The sequence below is a fragment of the Bubalus bubalis genome, chromosome 21, assembly GCF_019923935.1.
Source record: "Bubalus bubalis isolate 160015118507 breed Murrah chromosome 21, NDDB_SH_1, whole genome shotgun sequence".
Classification (NCBI taxonomy): Eukaryota; Metazoa; Chordata; class Mammalia; order Artiodactyla; family Bovidae; genus Bubalus; species Bubalus bubalis.
In genome coordinates this window covers 43802715-43821018 of record NC_059177.1, presented here as the reverse complement: position 1 = coordinate 43821018, position 18304 = coordinate 43802715, and the positions used below count along the sequence as shown (strand labels likewise).

At 47.3% G+C, this 18304-nt stretch overlaps 1 protein-coding gene across 1 annotated transcript in view; it reads right to left on the bottom strand.

Moving 5' to 3' along the window:
• IL17RD (interleukin 17 receptor D) overlaps nt 1-18013 on the bottom strand; it is a 68188-nt gene extending 50175 nt beyond the window's left edge. Inside the window, exon 1 of the mRNA XM_006071708.4 lies at nt 17760-18013. Within this exon, the coding sequence (XP_006071770.2) occupies nt 17760-17885 (126 nt within the window). The 5' untranslated portion in view covers nt 17886-18013. The remainder of the gene's footprint in view (nt 1-17759) is intronic.
• Between the last annotated feature and the right edge of the window lie 291 nt (nt 18014-18304).

Below are 18304 nucleotides of genomic sequence, written 5' to 3'. Positions count from 1 at the left end.
AGGGCTCACGGGGAGTCTGAGGCAGTGCCCTTGTTTATGGACTCAGTGATTGATTGGACCCTAAAAGCTCCTGGTCCAGAAGACTAAGTAGGTTGAAAGCAATCATTAACAGTAGTGTAATGTTTAAAAAACCAAGAGATGCGAGGGGGGTCTTTGGGCATGCGGACAAGTATACAGGAAATGTGAAGGATGGAGGCAGGTGGACATACTGAATACTTTCAGGTAAACACCAACAGACACAAATCAACAATGACAGAGGTGTTGATGGGGTGGGCACACTTTGTAGAAATAAAGCAACCTGGATACAAAAAAAAATTGTTTTAGCCCCACCACACAGCTTGTGGGATCTTAGTTCCCTGACCAGGGATCAAACCCATGTGTTTGGCAATGAAAGCACAGAGTCTTAACCACTGGACTGCTGGGGAATTCCCTGTGTATGAATCAAAAAAAAACAAAACCTTTGTGGAGGACAAATGCTACTTTTATTATAGAAAGAGCTGCAAAAATGGCCACAGGCTGGGTGTTTCTTTCTCAAAAGAGATCAAAAACAGACACCCAGGTGCAAGAGGCAAGAATCCAGATGGAAACAGAAGGGACCAACTCAATAAGGAAATGCAATGGGAAGGATAGAAAAATTACACCCTCTGAGTTAAAAGTTCAAGTTATCTCAATAAAAGCAATCCCTAAATTCTTCAGAATAATTCTAGTCTGACCGCCCCATTGTGTAAGTAAAGAAACTGTGAGTCAGAGGGTCACCCACCTTGTCGACAGTCATAGTCAGTTGGCCTGAGAGGCCCTCATCTCGCAGATCACACGGATATGAGACCCTCTAACAGAGTGACTTCTAGCCCAAGATCAGGATGCACAAAAGTTCCAGTAAAACAAGATTCATTTATATTTGATTCACAGGAAATGTGTGATCAATCCAAAATCAACCTGGGAAAAATCTACGTCTGAAGAAAGGTCTGCCAGCCAAATTACTGGGACAGATAGAATTCCCATGAAAATGCTTAGATTCAGCTGTTTTCGTAATAAGCTATTAAGCCCAAAGATTCACTCAATCAATATTCTTATTTTAAAACCCTAATTTACTCACTTCAACATTTTCCCTAATACTTTTACCGAGCAGTATTTCATCCACACAAAGCATTAAAACCTACTCCGAAGGTAAATAAGAAGGTGGAAAGACTCGGTCCCACTCTAGTAAACTCAGAATGAAACGAATACACAGTGCCATTCAAGTAACAAAGTATAAATAAAAATTATAAATGTCAACGTTTTTTAGGATGTGGAAAAACGAGCACACTTATTCACTGAAAGCCATCTGCCACCAATCATTATAAATGTATCTACTACGTGGCCAGGCACAGAGCTAAATGTTTTTAAAACAGTATCTTATTCAAGCCTCAAAACAATCCTGGGAGATAAACTATTATTAACTCATTTTACAGATGAAGAAAATTGCCCAAGGTCACAATAAATGGTAGCAAAAAGCAGAGCTGGGATTTGTGGTCCAAATCTGTCCTCTTCTCAAAACACAAGTCTGCACTGTAAACTGGCTCAGTCGTTACAAAAGGCAAACTGGTAAACGTGTAGTAAGAGCTATAAAACCTCTGCCCCGGTCATTCCACTTTGGGAAACACTATGTGCCAAGGAAACAAACCAAAATGGCAAGGGTGGGAGGGCAGGAAAGCAATCTGCATGCAGGCATGCATAGCAGCTTTATAACAGCAATAACCTGGAAACAGCCCGGGTGCTTCATCTACAGGGGGACAGGAGCAATAAAAGGGGCAGGGGCACACAACACGGAAAGATACGGCCACAAAGAGCGACAGGTCTGTGAACTCCGTGACATCGAAACACGGGAAGATCGTCAGAAAACAAACATAAGTAAAAAACAAAGTGAAATTAGCCATTAAAAAATGCAGTGATTACAACTCTGCATCAAGATGTGTTTATGTATTCAAGAATGGAAGAAGAATCATTTAATGCTCATTATGTGGTTTTTTTTTTTGCATCAAACTGAAGTTACCAATTAATAAAAGCAACACAAGGGACCTCTGCTCAAAGACGTTATGATCCAGAATGTCCTTCTCTTCCTGATCCAAAGATGTGACATTTTCACATAAAAATAAAGAAATAGCTCTTGTAATTTTAAAGCCCTTTCTTAAAAAAAAAAAAGACCACCCCCTTAGGCTCTCGAGTAAGCCCTCTTTTATGTAAGATTAACAAAACCTCCTTATTTATAAAAACCTGTGGCTCATGAATTTTTTTGTTAGCTATTTAGCCAATTTAAGAACAAATATGTTGACAAATTGGAACATTATTTCTGTCCCCATTTGGTTTGCATTAATAAAAGGTCACACTCTCAGAATCTCACTCTTATAATGCATTTGGAAAAGTAATGCTATTTAAGACAGCATAAATACATGCGGGTGGGGAGATAGGCTTAAGAGTATCTGAACACACACTGAGACGGAAGCCGTGCACCGGGTGCCTAAGGGGGGGAGGTTTGCGCTCAGGCACCTCTTCAGAGGATCTCGTCCCCAAAGAAGAGCAGGATATGCCCATGCAGGTTCTTCACCACACCCTGTCCAGGTTGACATGGGGACCCAGCAAACCCCCCGTGAAGCTAGAAGCACCCCCTAACCCTATCCGCACATCATTCCCCTGAACTCTCCAATGGTTTCCTGTACCTCCCAGCATCTCAGGGAACAGAAAAGCTCAATTAAGGAACATGCTAACTATTGTGTCTTTTTAAGATGAACGAGGTTGGGAAGTTGGGGCAGGAAATGGCCCACAGTCGGCCCAGACTTCTGCACATAAAGGAAGAAAAGCTGATTCCTCCAGTTGGCGAGACTGTTCCCTGCCTGGGCCCACCTCACATCACTGTTCTTTCCAAAGTTCCTTTTTCCTCTGCCCTTACCAACCCCGACAGCTGGCCTGTGTGCCTGTTCTTCCCTCTACCTGGGATGACTTACTGTTGTTCCTCAAGCACGAAGGACCACAGGGCCCTGTGTGCAGCTGGCACAAAGCCAAAGCCCCCCATTATAGCAATGTCTGCCTCCGAAGCAAGCTGCCCAACGGGCAGCCCCTAGCTATGTGCAGGTATTGAAACTTGAGTACAATTCAAAATTCAGTCCCACAACTGTGCTGGCCACACTTCAGCGACCATGGTGAACAGCTGCTGAAATGGACAGTGCAGAGAAGAACGTGTCCATTGTTACACAAAGTCCTACTCGATGGATCTGCCTACCTGCCTCTGCAATTCCAGGTAGCATTCTCCCACAGCTAGAAAACTCGTCACCTGACACCTCGGTGATAGCTCAGTTTCACTGGAGCAGCACTTTTTTTTTTACATGTAAATATGGACGTTTTTGGTGTACAGTTCCAGGAGTTGACACACATATAAATGTATGCATGAGTGAATGCTAAGTTGCTTCAGTTGTGTCCTACTCTTTACGACCCTATGCCATGCTCCTCTGTCCATGGAATTCTCCAGGCAAGAATACTGGAGTGGGTTGCATGCCCTCCTCCAGGGGATCTTCCTGACCTAGGAATCGAACTTCCATCTCTTTTGTCTCTTGCACTGGCAGGCAGGTTCTTTACCGCTAGTGCTGCCCGGGAAGACGTTTCATGCGTTTACACGTGTATAAATATATAAATAGGTGTATAAATGCATACATCAGTGTATCCACCACCAGAGTCAGCACACAGAACAATTCCAACATCTCCCAAAAATCCCCTTGTTCTGCCCCTTTGTAGTCAAACCCTCTATCCACCCCTACCCCAACCCCACAAAAACCCTGGCAATCAGTGATCTGGCAGCTTTTAAAAAAAAACTCAGATTCCTGGCCTTCCCCGGGAAATCCCACTTAAGCAGATCTGGGGTGAGTCCCGGAATCTCCCACCCCCGCCTACCCCCAAGAATGTTCCTCCGTCCGGTGCTTCTGGGGTTCAGCCAGGTTTGGGAACCTCCAGGGTAAATGCCGAATCGTGGTTTAATTCTCTGCAAAGCACTCGCTGGTATCTAGTCTTGCTCTCCTCCCACCCCCATGAGCTGTTCTGCAGCACATGGCTGATGTCCATCTCAGGCTGGGTGCTGGGAAGGCAGGGCAAGTTGGCCTGCTGGGGGCAGGGGGCAGGGTAAGAACTCTATGGCTCTGGTTTCTGGTGGAGAGAGGCCTCTCTGAGTCACGTGGCCTCCCATCCTAATCCCTTCCTGGCTCTTTGTGCCTTGGAATCCTCATCTGGAAAAAAAGGAACCACATCAGAAATAATCCGTCTACCTCCAAGGCTCAGGGGAAGCAATGATTTACATAACACGTTCAAAGGCGCTAGGCAGCAGGGACCAAAGGTACCTCTCACCCTGGATACATCATCACCACCCAGAGCTGCCTCTGAATGGAACTCTCCTTACCCTGTTTACTTGACGGTGGTAGGGGGATCAAGACTCAAGTTACAATAAAATTGCAGCCTTTGAAAAGAAAGGAAAAAAGTAATCACAAGGCTTTTTTTTTCCCTCCTAAATTCGTGATCCTGAGGGCAAAGTACTAGATTCCATTTTTAAAGAGGAATTCGGAAGAGTCAGCATCATCTCAGAAAACCCCCTCTGCTCGTAAAGTAAACAATTACAAGGAGGGTCAACACTTGACTCGAGCCTTTCTCCCCGGCTTTCTCCTGCCCTGCTGAGGATTCCTGGAAAACACTCTGCAAAGTTTACGATGATCAAAGGAGAAGAATGGCCAACCCAAGAAATGCTATCATTTAAGATCACATGTTTATTTAGCCCCACCAAGCCTAAGAGAGAAGACTGTTTGAAAGGGAGAGAATGCCTGCTTAATCAACTAAAAATGCATTCATTACTATGCTATTCACCGCGGCTTTCCTGAAATCAGACACTTTTGCCCCTAGACCATAAGATTGAAGCGATTTGAAATGAAAATATTTCCTGTCCACTGCTTGCCAGTTTCTAGCCCCAGAGTGATATAACAGATGACATCCAGTACAATAAATGCTTTTATTAACCATAAATTTGAGACTGCTTTAGGGATTTGAAGTGTTGGGTTTCATGCTGAAAAAATGTAATGTTATCCACAGACCATCAGTGAGTAACAAAAACAGAGGCACAGGTTATGCTACTTTGATCAAATTATGACAAAAAAAAAAAACCCACCGTCTTTTTGCATTTTAAATAGTAGTTGCATTCAGGGCGTATCTTCATGGAGCACCACAATAGTTTAATCATATGTCTTAGAGACTTTAATGGAAATTCATCCTGAGTGCAGATTTATAGAACCAGCAGCTTCTATTAAACAGAAAGGAAGTTAAAAAGTGTTATAAGGCTAAGTGAGCTGCGAAATTCAAATACTAAAAAGGGACTCCAAAATCAGAGTTTCCCTACCTCGGCACTGCTGACCTTTTGGGCCATTGTTGGGGAAGGCTGACTTGTGCATTTTGAGATGTTTAATGGCATCCTTGGCCCTTACCCACTAAATGCCAGCAGCAAAACCCCTCCCAGTACAATCAAAAGTGTTGCCAGAGATACCCAATCACCCTCAATTGAAAACTGTTGCTCTAAAGCCTGTTTTGCAAATGCTGCGTGATTTCTCTTTTTCTAAAGAAAACATCAGAGTCCAAAGAGCCTCCGAGCCTCAGCTCCCCGCCCCGGGGCTGCCCTCTACACAGAGATGGTTAGTGATTTCTCAACTGGAAAGCACTCTGCACTTCCTCCCCCACCAAAACCAAAGGGAGCAGAGCCATGGAAACTAGCATTCTCTCTCCCTGAGCAGAGCACACCAGACTCAGCCAGGCGGCCGGCCGCCCTGGCCCCAGGTGCACCTGGCCGCCTCGGTGCCCCGCGTGGACTCTAGCACAGCACCCCAAGCCACCCTTCTCCAGCCTTTTGCTATCAGGCCACAGAGGCGACTGTGGATTCTGTGCCAGAAAAAAAAAATGAAAAGCGCGACTGAATCTCTGCAGTCCATTCTCTGGACGCTGAATGTCCCACTATTGCATCTCGGCATGACATTTCACGGCCAGCAGGGGAGGAGGCCTGGTCCTGAAAGCTGAACAAATGCCGGGCACACAGGCCTGCCTGCACTCTCGCCAGCTCCCTGTACTTATGAATAAAAGATGGAGGTTTTGTCTCTGTCGTCTCCCTGATACCCTGGGAGAATAACAACTTGTTGCTTTTTGACATTTTAACTTACTTTGAGAAATAATCAATATTAATTTTCAGCGTCTTTGGCCCTGAAATCTAGGGTAGGGATAAAAAATAAAAGCATGCCATGAGGTAGAAGATAGTAATTCACGTTAAACAAATAAACTCTCTTAAGGGTCTCAATAAAATAATTCAGGCAATATGTACTCACAGAAGGAGAAGGCTGGAAACTGACTTTAAGGACATGTTCTGAGTGGAGTGGCCTTTTCTGGAAATAAAGCTCAATGTTTTCTCAGCACAAAGGAAAGAAGTGGCTGAGTTTGGTGTGAGGGAGCACTCGGCCATGCACTCACCCAGGCCAAAGCGGAAGCTATAACAGGAACTCATTCCTGGTCAGTCGCTGAGGGTGACGACATCTACAACTCTTTGAAACAAGCCCCAGTGGATGGCAAAAACCTTAAGCACTCTTGGGAAGCGACACTCCCAATTTTGAGAGCACAGCTGATTTCAGATCGTCTTCAAGGAAAAAAGTTAAACTACAAGATAGTGCAAAAGACACCTTGACATTTCTTTGGACTCCCAGTAAAGTAAAAGAGAAGTCTTTCTGTATAGCACTGAATTAAACAAACAAACAAACAAAAAGAATGAATAATACAAGACCAAACTGGGTTAAATCATTAGAAAGGTCTCTACGTGCAATAATTTCAAGTAGAAAAACATTTTGCTCTTTGCTAGAACTGCACCTGTGTTTGTTACCTACTGATACCTAAAATTCAACAGCGTCACACTTGAACCTTTAGAGAGACCTTGCGAAATTTTAACTTGACCCTAATCATGAGGAAACAATCAGAAACTCAAATTGTGTGACCGTCTATACCACAAGTGACCCCGACTCTTCAGAATGTATATGTTACAAAAGATCAAAAAAGAGGTGTAGGGACTCCATCAGATGCAAGGAGACTAAAGAGACAGGGTATGTCTACAAGCCATGAATGGCTCTTGTCTGAATCCTGGAATGTGATTCAGAAAGAAATCATGAAGGACACTGGGGGACAACTGAGGAACAGGGGGGCAAAGCACTGGTGATTCTCAGTGGGTGAGAGAAATGGGTGTTCACCCCACTGATCTTTCAACTTTTCTACAGGTTTGAAATTTTCAGAATCCAAAATATGTGGGAGAGAGTACAGTAAAGGGAAGCCCCAGGCACGAGTGACTGCTGGTCTGCATGGGCACTGGGCGGCAACGATTTCACCTTTCAGTTTAGTTTCAGAAAATGTGTGCTCCCAAATATAAAGTCTTAATACAGAATAGGTTCAGAATTGACATAAATTGTTTAAAAACATAGTAATGTGACTTATTATTCACTTAACTGGGTGGTGGGGGGGTATATACACACAGCAGACATATAAGATAATTTAGGTTTCTGCCTTTATAAAAGGCATAAGTCCCTTTAAAATGCCTTTATGCCTTTCCCTAAAACTTGTCTGCAATTTATCATTCTCTTCCTCCTCTTATTAGAATTCCAGTTTTCAGAACTCCCCTGCCTTCCGCCCAAGCTCTCTCCCATTATCTACCCCATCTTTTTTAAATGAGATAAAGGCAATGATTATACTAATCTCCAACTTGAAAACTATGCACTTAAAAGGGGGAGAAAAAAAAGTGTGACCCTTTAAGCAAAAGAAATAAAGCTCAGTACACGGGAAATGTGCTCAACTGAAAAGATGTCAGGATAGCATTTCTGTGTCTTGAGGTTCAAAACGCAGGGAGGAGAACAAAGGGGCAGGCTACGTGTCCAGAGTGGCCCTGAGAGGCCTGGGTGGCGCGCACCTTGGCACGCCGGACACTGGGAGCCCATCGTCCCCGCCCCCCTACAGCGGTCTTCAGGCAGCACAACCAGATGTTACATTTTCCCTGCTTAATTTCGGTAAAACTCCATGACCTCTTTCTCAAATTAAAAAAGGCAATGCTATTTTTTTAAAACCACAGGAGCTATCTTTAGGGAAGCCTTCTAAGGATTTCATTAATTCATAGCCAGCCAACCAGGACTTTTCCCACAGTCTCCCACAAAAAAGCCCGGGAAGTCACTGATTGCTTGGCTGGATCTGAATATGAGCAGAGGTAAGATCAGAAATATCCAGTTCCTCCCACGGGGAGGCAAGGCATGGAAATCAAAGCTGGGCAGAAACTCATTACCACAGCTGGCCGGCAAACCCACAGCCCTGGAAAGAAGGCAAAGAGCATCTTTGATTCTGGATGGACCGGTGGGTGACTTCAGAAAATGAAAGGCATTCACAACCCAAGGGGACCGAAAGAAAATGAGGCTTGATTCTCTGTTAAAACCACCAAGTTTTCACATACCACTAGGGGCTGCTGCCAGGGAGTGAGGGTCATCTCGTTCACATTTTTTCATGAAGTCCAAAACCAGGATGCTTAGTTAGCCCTTAGTCCTTTTTCGTTCGTTTACTTTTTTTTTCCATTCACCGTGCAGCGTAACCTGGACAGTCCAAACACCCCCTCTTCAAGAATCCAACCCTTCCCTAAGTGTGACTGCCATCCAGGACCAGCCCCGGTCCCCGCCTCTCTTGTTCCCTGGGAACCTGTCCTGCAGCCCAGCGGTTGGCCAGTACTGGGGACACGGTGCCAATCATCCGCAGTGTGGATGAAGTCGGGTGTATTTTTATGCGACGTTCAGCACCTAATGCCACATGATGCACCAATGTTAAGAAAACATAAATAAAGCCAATTATACTCCAGTCAAAATAAAATTTAAAAGATAAAAGAAGATCAGAACTTCAGAGGACATTGGCATTATTAATACAATTGTGCTCGCCTTACATGACACCTGCTCAGAGAGGCCACCCAAGATTGCCCGCTCTCATCGCCCCTGGTTTCCTGCAGAGCACTTGGTCACACAGAGGGAGAATCTACTGTGTGCCACTGCTGATCTCCTGCTACAAAACAAATCAGATCAAATCAGCAAAACAGATCAAGGCCCTGCCCTCAGGGAGCAAGGGAAACGCACAGGCAGACCAGAAAATACTGTGTGTTTCATGGTAAAAAAAAAAAAAAAAAAAAATTCTATGGAGAAAACTCAAGTGAAGAAAAATGGTGAGCAACAGAGACTAGTGGTTGCTATTTTAAATACAGTGGTCAGGTTCTGGCAGTTTGTTATCCTATTTGTCTTCCTTACTACAATCTAAGCTCCAGAAACCAGGCCTCGCACATAGAAAGCACCAAATACACACTGAATGAAGGAATGAAGGTCGCTGAGGGTCACCCCATCAAGCTGTTCGACTGCTGGAGAAACCTTCCAAGCATCACCATTCCTGACAGGTGCATATGTGGGTAAAACTCAACACACCCCTTTAGTCCCAGGCTCCGTCTTCAGCCTTCTTGTCCCCACCACCTCCAAGGAGCCGCCCTCCTCCAGCTTTACTCACATTTTTCTTTCTGCCCAAACTGTCCCTCACCTCTGGGCTCCACTTGCCAGAGGCCTTGCTCAAAAGTCCCCTAAGCGAAGTCTGTCTTCTCTAGCCATCTAATCTCTTCCTCAAAGCCTCCTCTGAACCATCCAAATTAAGTGTCTTCTTCATAAACAGATCCAGATTCCCCTTCTTGACTGAATCACTGCAGAAGGCAGGTTGCGCCCTCACTAAATCTGGAGCCCTGATGGGAGGCCGGCGGTGGAGGGGGAGTGGTCTGATTTCACTTAAAGTAGGCTTCCTGGCAAAGGTGAAAGTCACATGGGGGGAGGTTGGGGGGCCTTTGTGGAGAAGCCTCCCAGGGAAAGGCGACTCTCCTCCAAAGCAGGAGAAACTGAGGCAAAACAAGTAGCCAGAGTTCCTGGGAATCAACCGAGATATGAGCTACAAAGCCAGAGTCTGCAAGGTAGGTGCCAAGCAGCACCTCAAACACAAGCCCCTCATCACCCTGCTTGCCACAGGCAAGGCAAGGCATTTGCCAAGGCAAATGCACAGGCGGAATGTTCTGGGATGCGGAGCAGGAACCCTGGTTCATACTACTCTGAGGGGAGTGCGCCAGGCAGAGCGAGGAGGGGGAGCTCCCTGCATCTCGCTGTCTCTGAGCCCCCAGGCCTCGCAGCCCCGCCTGGGTAGGAAGCCACTGCAGCCAGGCGCCTGGTCCCACTCCTCTCTGTACTTCCCCAGAAAATGTAACCACAGTACTACACCATGGCCTGACACAGAGGAGTTGCTCTCGCCGCCTCACTCCAAATGTCTTTGTGAACTGCAGACAGGGAGCAGTCACAGCAAATCCTATAACCGTGTGGGTGCCTGGGCTCCACCTAGGGCAAATGTGCCCCCTCCAGAGGATAGAGGCGATGTGTGGTCACTCAGCTGGGATCACGCTCAGGCTGACCGCTCGCTCCTGTGTTTCGTCTGGATTGCATTGTATTTTCCTCAGATAAAAGGGAAAGAAACGCTTTTCAGAAGAGAAACCAGAAATCACCTGGACAGAATATAATTATAGAGAACCATATGGCCCGTCTCAGGGAAACGTACCTCTTCTTTCCAAGGAAACCCTCCCTCTATCCCCATCAACCTCCCACTAGCAAGCCAAACAGTCCAGCTCAGAACAGAAGTCTGGGGCCACAGCCAGCATTTTTTTAAAGGGTTACCATTCAATGGGGGGAAAAAATCTACAAAACTGACAAAACAGAACACTTGGAAAAACTCCTGGTTTTTAAGGGAGTAAAGGACTTTCAATTTTGAAAAAAAGCTATATTTAAAGCCTGATCCCTTATGATTTAAAAGGATTCATTTGAAACGTTCATTTCATGTGTAAAAGGTAAATTTCCACCTGAACATTTTCATTAATGCTATCAATTTCCAAATTCTCTTTTCAAAGTCATGGCTACAATTTTATAGGCATTTCTGATAAGTTCAAGCAAGCTTCCCTACGATGTAGTAATTTTAATGAAAAGCCTCATGATTAATGTCTATTAAGATCAGCTTTAGAGTGAAGAAACGGACAGAAGAATTACAGTGTATTAAACTTTCCACAGTACCTGCCATCTACTGCCCTTACAACTTTTAATGCACAGGCTTTATGCAAATAAGACATGAGGTTTACTATAAAACAAATGCTTCTTAAAAGTGCATAGTAGAGGTAGTTTTCATTTACCCTATTAAATCAGACAATTTATAGGCCAACTTCCGTTTTAGAAGAGAATTACATGTGTGTTCACATCACATCTTTATTTTGTCATCCACCCTGTTGATTTGTTGAGGACAGCTGGTACTTATTAAGCTCCCCCCTTTAAATGTTGTAGCCTTAATTAGCTACATCCACCTTTCCCCAACATTTCCAAACAAGGAACCAAAGAAAAGGAAAGCTGTTTTTATCATGGATGCTTTGAACAATGGAGTTGCAAATGTTAAAATAATAGTCTTCATTAGAGACTCACTAGTCATTCCCTTTTTAGGCCCCTTCAAAAGAAACAGGGTACGGATGGAGTTTAAATTTCAGTCTTTGTTTACTGTAGGTAATTTTTCAATTGTTCAATTTTTAGTTTCATGCCTGGCGTTATTAATTAAACCTTCTCAAGATACTGCTCGGGAAAGCAGGAGAGACAGTCTCCCCAGATATATTCTTGGTATTAGTTAAGCTATAAACGTCTTACTTGGGTTTCTGAGCACATGAGAACAGACAGACAGGATCTACAAGCAGAGAATAAGCCAAGTATGGTTTTCTATGAACAAACATCATGCCCTTCCCAGACACTGAAGCGTTCCCAACTCACACAATGAGAAATTCAGTGGATCAAGTCACTTTAACCTGCCTTATGTAGATGAAACACACACTAACTCATTTGGTTACAACTTAGGAGGAGTTCCTTCTAAAAAAAAAAAAAAAAAAAAAGAATGCATTCATGACTTTAAGTGTGAATGATATCAACAGGCTAAATTTGAGGAAGATAAGGAGCATCTCAAGGAATCCCTCTTAGATTTGGTCTCTTCTTGCCCCAGCTTTAATCTGCAGTAAGACTATCTGTTTAAATAGGATGTGATCACTCCTGGGCTTGTGTCTTTTCAATCAGCCGGTGGCCCTGCCGGGTTAAGAGTGGCAGAGAGGAAGTGGCCTGTGGTTAAACAGAGGAAATACCAAGGCATTTTAATAGAGCAAATAGTCTCTTTACTTCCCACAGGGAAGAGCTTCAAAGGCCCCAGGCCCTGGAGGAGACAATGTGTTGTGGGGCCATCAGTCACCTAATCATGTGTCAGGCCCATTCAGAACATCCCAGCAGTGAAGACAAACACTGCCCAGGAGGACACTGCCCCCCACTGCCCAGGCAAGTCAGGCTGCCTGGAGATGGGGCCTGCCGCACCAGCACAGACAGGTCCCTGGGGCCCGCTGAGGTCAGGAAAACTTCCAGATTTGCGGGGGATGTGAAACAGAAATGGTCTTGGCTGCCAGTCTGGGGTGGCTGGACAAAGGTCTGCTCCAAAGACAGACCTGTCCCCCAGCCCAGCCTGTTAAGTTCTAAGGGTACCTGAACCCCTGCTTCATCCCATTTTTTTTTTACAGATCGAGGGTGAGGGGCCCCGAGCTTCCAGAAGCCTAAGAACCCATCCATCAGGGGCAGACACAAGAGGCAGCAAGGAATGAAAGGAACAACTAACTGTTGATGGGATGGCCTCAGCAGCAGCAGACATCTGCTGGGCATGGTATGTGAAAAGTTTAGGGACTGATGAGGGAAAGAGAGTTTGAAAGCTTTAAAAAAAAAAAAAACCAATACATTTTAAGCCAAATGAAGCATGAAAAATACTCAACTTAAAATAAAGACTTAAAAAAGCATTAGCAGTTCTTTCCTTCATAAGGAAGCTGTCTGAAAGGTTTGAACGGCTGAGAATATGATTTGGACCCTACTCGACTCTTTCCTGAGACTGTTTTCCAGACAGGCCCAGCTGTTCTGGGGAGGAATCCAGTGGAGGCGTCAGTCCCCTTCACCCCTGGCCCCCTCTTCAGTCCCCAGAACCAGAGGCACCCCCGGAACCACTGGCTCCCCAGGTCCCCTCAGCCAGCCTCACCCCTGCCATTTTCCAGGGCTTGGACAAAGTCTCCACTTTCCATTCTAAAGGTCCAGTGAAGTAATTTAACGTCAAGCTCTGATTTTAAACGTTTACAGTGTGGCTTCTCACCTCCTTCTTGCCATCACAGAAGTTTTCTCTCCTAGAGCAGTGATTCTCACCGCTGACAGCATCAGAGGAACTTGCTAAAATATCAGTTCCTGGACCCCACCCACCTCATGCCCATTCTGGTCTCACTGGCCTTGAATCTGCATTTTAATGAGCTCCCAAGGCAATCCTGGGAAGGGCTCTGGACTTCACTTTGAGAAATGTCTAGAAGGAAATAGTGCCTCAGCCAGTACTTAGCTGCTGGGCTCATTCACCCAGCTGTACCCTCCCAATCTCCCCCCGCTGCAGCCCCCCCACCCACCCAGTTAATAACTAGCACAATGCCTCAGGCACTGCAGGGGTTCTGGGTCCATTGGACGGATGGGGGAGGGATGGGAAGCGAGGGCTGCTCAAGAAAGATGGACCCCAGCCAGAGGATTCCCAATCAACACAGCAAAGCAGGCTGGAAGAAAGCATCACGCTTCTTTCTTATAAAAATGTTTCTCTGAAAATGTGTCAACCAGGGCTGAGTCATTTTTAACTTAGAGACGCAATGTGTAACATGGACAACACAGGCACAGGACAGGCAGATCAGATGCAGACTTGAGAGCCACGAGCTGCAAGTGAATGAAAACACATCCAATTCAGAATTAAATAAACATGGCTGGGCTCGCGGCCAAGGAGAGTTCTTGGATTGGACTTTTATCAAGAACCTAAATTTTAATCAGCTGCAACTTCTTCTTTTCCAAGTACCACCCTATTTCTTCCTACCTTTTGAGATGAAGTATTTGCCTTAAATGGGAAACTTGCACTTCATTGTAAAGACGATGCCAGCATTCTGGCTTCCTGAATTCCTGAAGAAGCAGACTTTTGGGAGGGGAGGCAGTGGAAATTGAGTTTCAGGGATAACAGACCAGGGAAGGGGTATCCCATTTAGGTAAGAAGGCTAGAAATGTTTCTTCCTCCTCCACTGCAGGAAAAGCCACTGAATAAAAACCTGTGGGAATAGATTTCTAACTCCTTGTTCCATGTATAGGCTTCTTAAAACAATGAGCAAGGCAAGGCGGGGTGGGGGGAACCTCTGTGCAAGTGACTGATATAATTACACATCACAAACACAACCACTCCACTTTCAAGAAGCAAGCAGTTAAGACTGTCAAGGAGGATGCTGGCCCCTCTGGAAGTTTTACAACTTGTTACTTCTTTGAGAAAACTGTATTACTCAAAAAGGGCAACTTTACCTGGCAAGTGCCCTAAGAGACTCTTTTTAAAGCAGTTGAGGAAGTGTGCCCACAACTCATTTCTAAAACACTGAGATGGTATCAGCCCCTTAATTGCCCCACTAATAATGGGAGGTTGTGAAATCTGACCACTTAAACCAGGCTGGCTCCTGAGAGCAACCCCAAAGGGAGCGTTACAGCTGCTGAGGGTTAGCTGGCTCCAGTCACCTTGTGAGTCCTGGGAAAACACACATTCTTGCAGGGGCAAGAAGAGTTCCTGGAACACCCGCTCCGTCGAGAGCAGGGGTCAATCGCTCAGTTCCTCTCCAGCACCCAGATCCTGCACCTCCTTCAGGTCTCACTTCTCTGCCCTGCTGTGCCTCTACCCTCCAGGTTCTGTGTGACCTAGACCCACAGGAAGCCTTCACTTGTTTGCATCACACAGCATCAATCCCTACTGTTAGATGTGAGCCTGACCCCAAATAGACGGTAAGCAACCTCAGAACTGAGACCAAGGTCTACGGATTGAACACCCACTGTCAGGTAGGTCACACGGACATGAATCAGACACCCAAGTAGCTGTACATCAGTACTTACTAGGCCAGCCCTCTAACAAAGCAACTTCTGGAAAAATTTACCTAGGGAGGTAGGGGGAGAGGGGGCTTCCTGCAGGAAGTAAGCTGAAGGAAGCTGGAGCTGAGAGGGGAGGCTGAGGTGTAAAGAGAAGGAACACAGGCGGGAACAGCATGTACAAAAGCCTGCTGCGGGGAAGACACTGCAGCCCGCTGCTCTGATCTTCATCCCTCCCCCGCCCCCTTCTTAAAATCTATCACTTAATACAGGATTTAGCAGGAAGACTGCGGGGTCTAATTGGGTTCAGCCAAGATTTACAGTGCACCAGGCCTTGAGCCCACCAACAAGAGGTTAAGTGCCTGGCTAAGGAAACTAGTCTGAAGACACAGATGGGAACACATACTGACAATGCAGTCTGGTGAGAGCCAAAGGCAAGGACCTGCAAGACAACGCAAAGCAAGGGGAATAGCATTCAGAGAGGGCCTCCTTGAGGAAACATCACCTGAGCTGAGTCTTGGGCCCACAGGGCTCTCAGGGGAGGGAAAAGGCACCCCAGGAGCAGGGAAGAAGCGTGCCCTCGGCAGCATCATAGGCACAGGAGTTAGGGAGCAGGGTGGGAGGGGCAGGTGGAGGCTGGGAAGGTGAGTATGTGAGGCAGGTGGGTGAGCTGGGCTCCGTGCATCCAAGAACAAGTCCAGGAAAGAAGGTACCAGGTATTAGGTTGGGGAGAGCCCAGAATCCAGGAGGTGACCCTGAGACTTCCATGCTTATTTACAAAGTAGGTGAAGATGACCTCAAGGGAAGGACTGTGGGACCAAGGTTAAGAGCTGTTGAGAAGGTTACCTCCAGCATGAATGCGAAGCCACTGGAGCGAGGGCCACCATTAAAACCATGTGGGTGCAGGTTAAGGGGAGAACAGATTCTCACTGAGAGCACAAAGCCACCAGCTCGGCTCCTTTACGGACCTGCTATACCCACAGCATTAAAACGTCACACAGTTGGTGCATGGACACATGAAGCCACCTGGGCAACTGCAGAAAAACAGCAAATTACACTGATCCACCTATGCCATCTTATGAAAACAGAATAAAACGCCTGTGATGCTGTTTACTCAAACACCAACATACCAGTTTAGAGCTAAAAAATTTAAAGACTGGTAAGTCAATGTGGGGATAGCCTTAAGGAAAACTTTTTAAACCTAAAAACAGGAAAACTTGGTATCTTTTGGGGGGAAAAAAAAAAGAAAGAATAGTGGTATTTTACTAAAATAGGGCAAAGTAGGAAAATATGATGTTTTACTCAAATAAGGAGGTTTTGTTCACTATGGGGTTCGTGAGAAGGTGGATTATAGCTGTCTACACTGCAGCTATTGGGTTTGAAGACATTTCAGCTTACCCAGCTGGTACCTAGTCTTCCTTGCTGTGTTTCTCTGAAGGCAGGGCAAGTGAGGTGAAGGCACCAGCCTGTGCTCCTAAAGGGGTGCCAGTTCTAGGCCGTGACTGCTTGAGGCCCATTCACAGTATCCCACAAGAGGTGGATGAACACTGCTCTAAGAGATCTACCCCCTACTCTTCCCTCAGAGAAGCAGTGCTAGGTAAACTAGGAAATCCTCATTTACTCCCATTTTCCAAGTGAAGAAATCGAGGCTTAAAGCTGCCCAGGAAAAGAGGCAAGGTCATGTTCGTGGCTGTCTGAGTGCAAAGCCAGTGTCCTCTCCACAAAGCTGAAGGCGGTGAGCGCCCACACGCCAGGTTGACCCTGGCTTGGGTGGGAGGGGAGCCGGGGTCAGATGGATACAGTCTCCAAGTCCTCGCGCTCCCCAAGCCCAGGAGCACTGCTCAGGAGCTGGGACGGCAAGTTGCCGAAGCACAACCCACTCCGCATGTCCCATCGCTCAGATAGTTAGGGGCAGACGGCTCCAAACACAGGACGAACGACGGTGCCCCTCTGCTCTCAGACACCTGACCGAGGTGACAATCTCACTCCCTTTGGTCATGAAAAATATCCGCAACTCAAGCGGGGTCGGGGTGTGCGTGGGTGAGAGAGGGTCATCTGAGAGACCATCCGCTAGGCAAAGGGCTGAATGCAAAAGCAAACAGGAATCTTGAGCTGGGGTGAAAGTGGGGTAAGATGGCCTGGCCCAGAAGGAACAAAGCAGTCCCGAGAACGGGGCGCACCCCTGCCCAACATTCAGGGTCCCCTGCCTGGCGGTCCCAGACCTTTGCAGAGCTGAGGACCGGAGGTGCGGGGGAAGACCCCTCCCCAGACTCCCGCTCCAAAGCGCCCCCCATTCGGACAGCGCGGAGGATCCTATCCCGGGGAAGCGCTGCCCTGAGGTCCCGGGCCTGGAACAAAGGGTGGGGCGCCCTCCTCCCGCTCGCCGCCGGGCGCCCCTCTCGCCCGCCCGCCTGGAGCCGGACCCCAGCCAGTGGCCGCGCCTCATTAGCAACACAAAGCCGGGGGTCGGGCGGCCTCTTTCAACCCAGCCGGGGGCAGCCGGACGCGCGCCCCGGGAGGGAGGCAGGAGGGCGGGAGCAGACGGGATCCCAGCCCTGTTGAGCACGCCACGGACGGAGAGCAGGCAAGTCGGCATGGGCTCCACTGCCCGCGAGCACCTGTGCCCCCGAGCTTTGGGGGACAGCGAGAAACTAGCTGTCCTCTCCTTACCCTCCAGCCACAGGTGTCGGCGCCCCGCGCTCTGCTGGAGCCGCCTGCAGCCACGGCCAGCTGCGAACCGTTGAGGCAGGCGTTGACCGTGAAGAAGACCGAGCAGAGCTGCAGCCACGGGGCCATGGCCGTGCGCTCGCCCAGCCGGGCCCTACTCTGCTCCCGGGCCGCTTGCCGCTGGCCAGCCCGGAGTGGGCGGTGGCGCCGGCAGCCGCGGCTAAGCGGTCAGCACCACTGGGCATGCGCGCGGATCCTAGCACCGCCCCTTCCCCCCGGGGCCCGCCTCTAGGCTCGTACTTCAGGTTTTGGCCCCGCCCCGCCCCCCCCCCACCGCCCCCCCCCCCCCCACCGCCCCCAAGTCTGGTTTGGTGACAGCAGACAAGAAATTAAAAGATGCTTGCCCCTTGGAAGAAAAGCTAGGACAAACCTAGACAGCATATTAAAAAGCAGAGACATTACTTTGCCCACAAAATATAGTCAAAGTTATGGGTTTTCCAGTAGTCATGTACGTATGTGAGAGTTGGATCATAAAGAAGGCTGAGCGC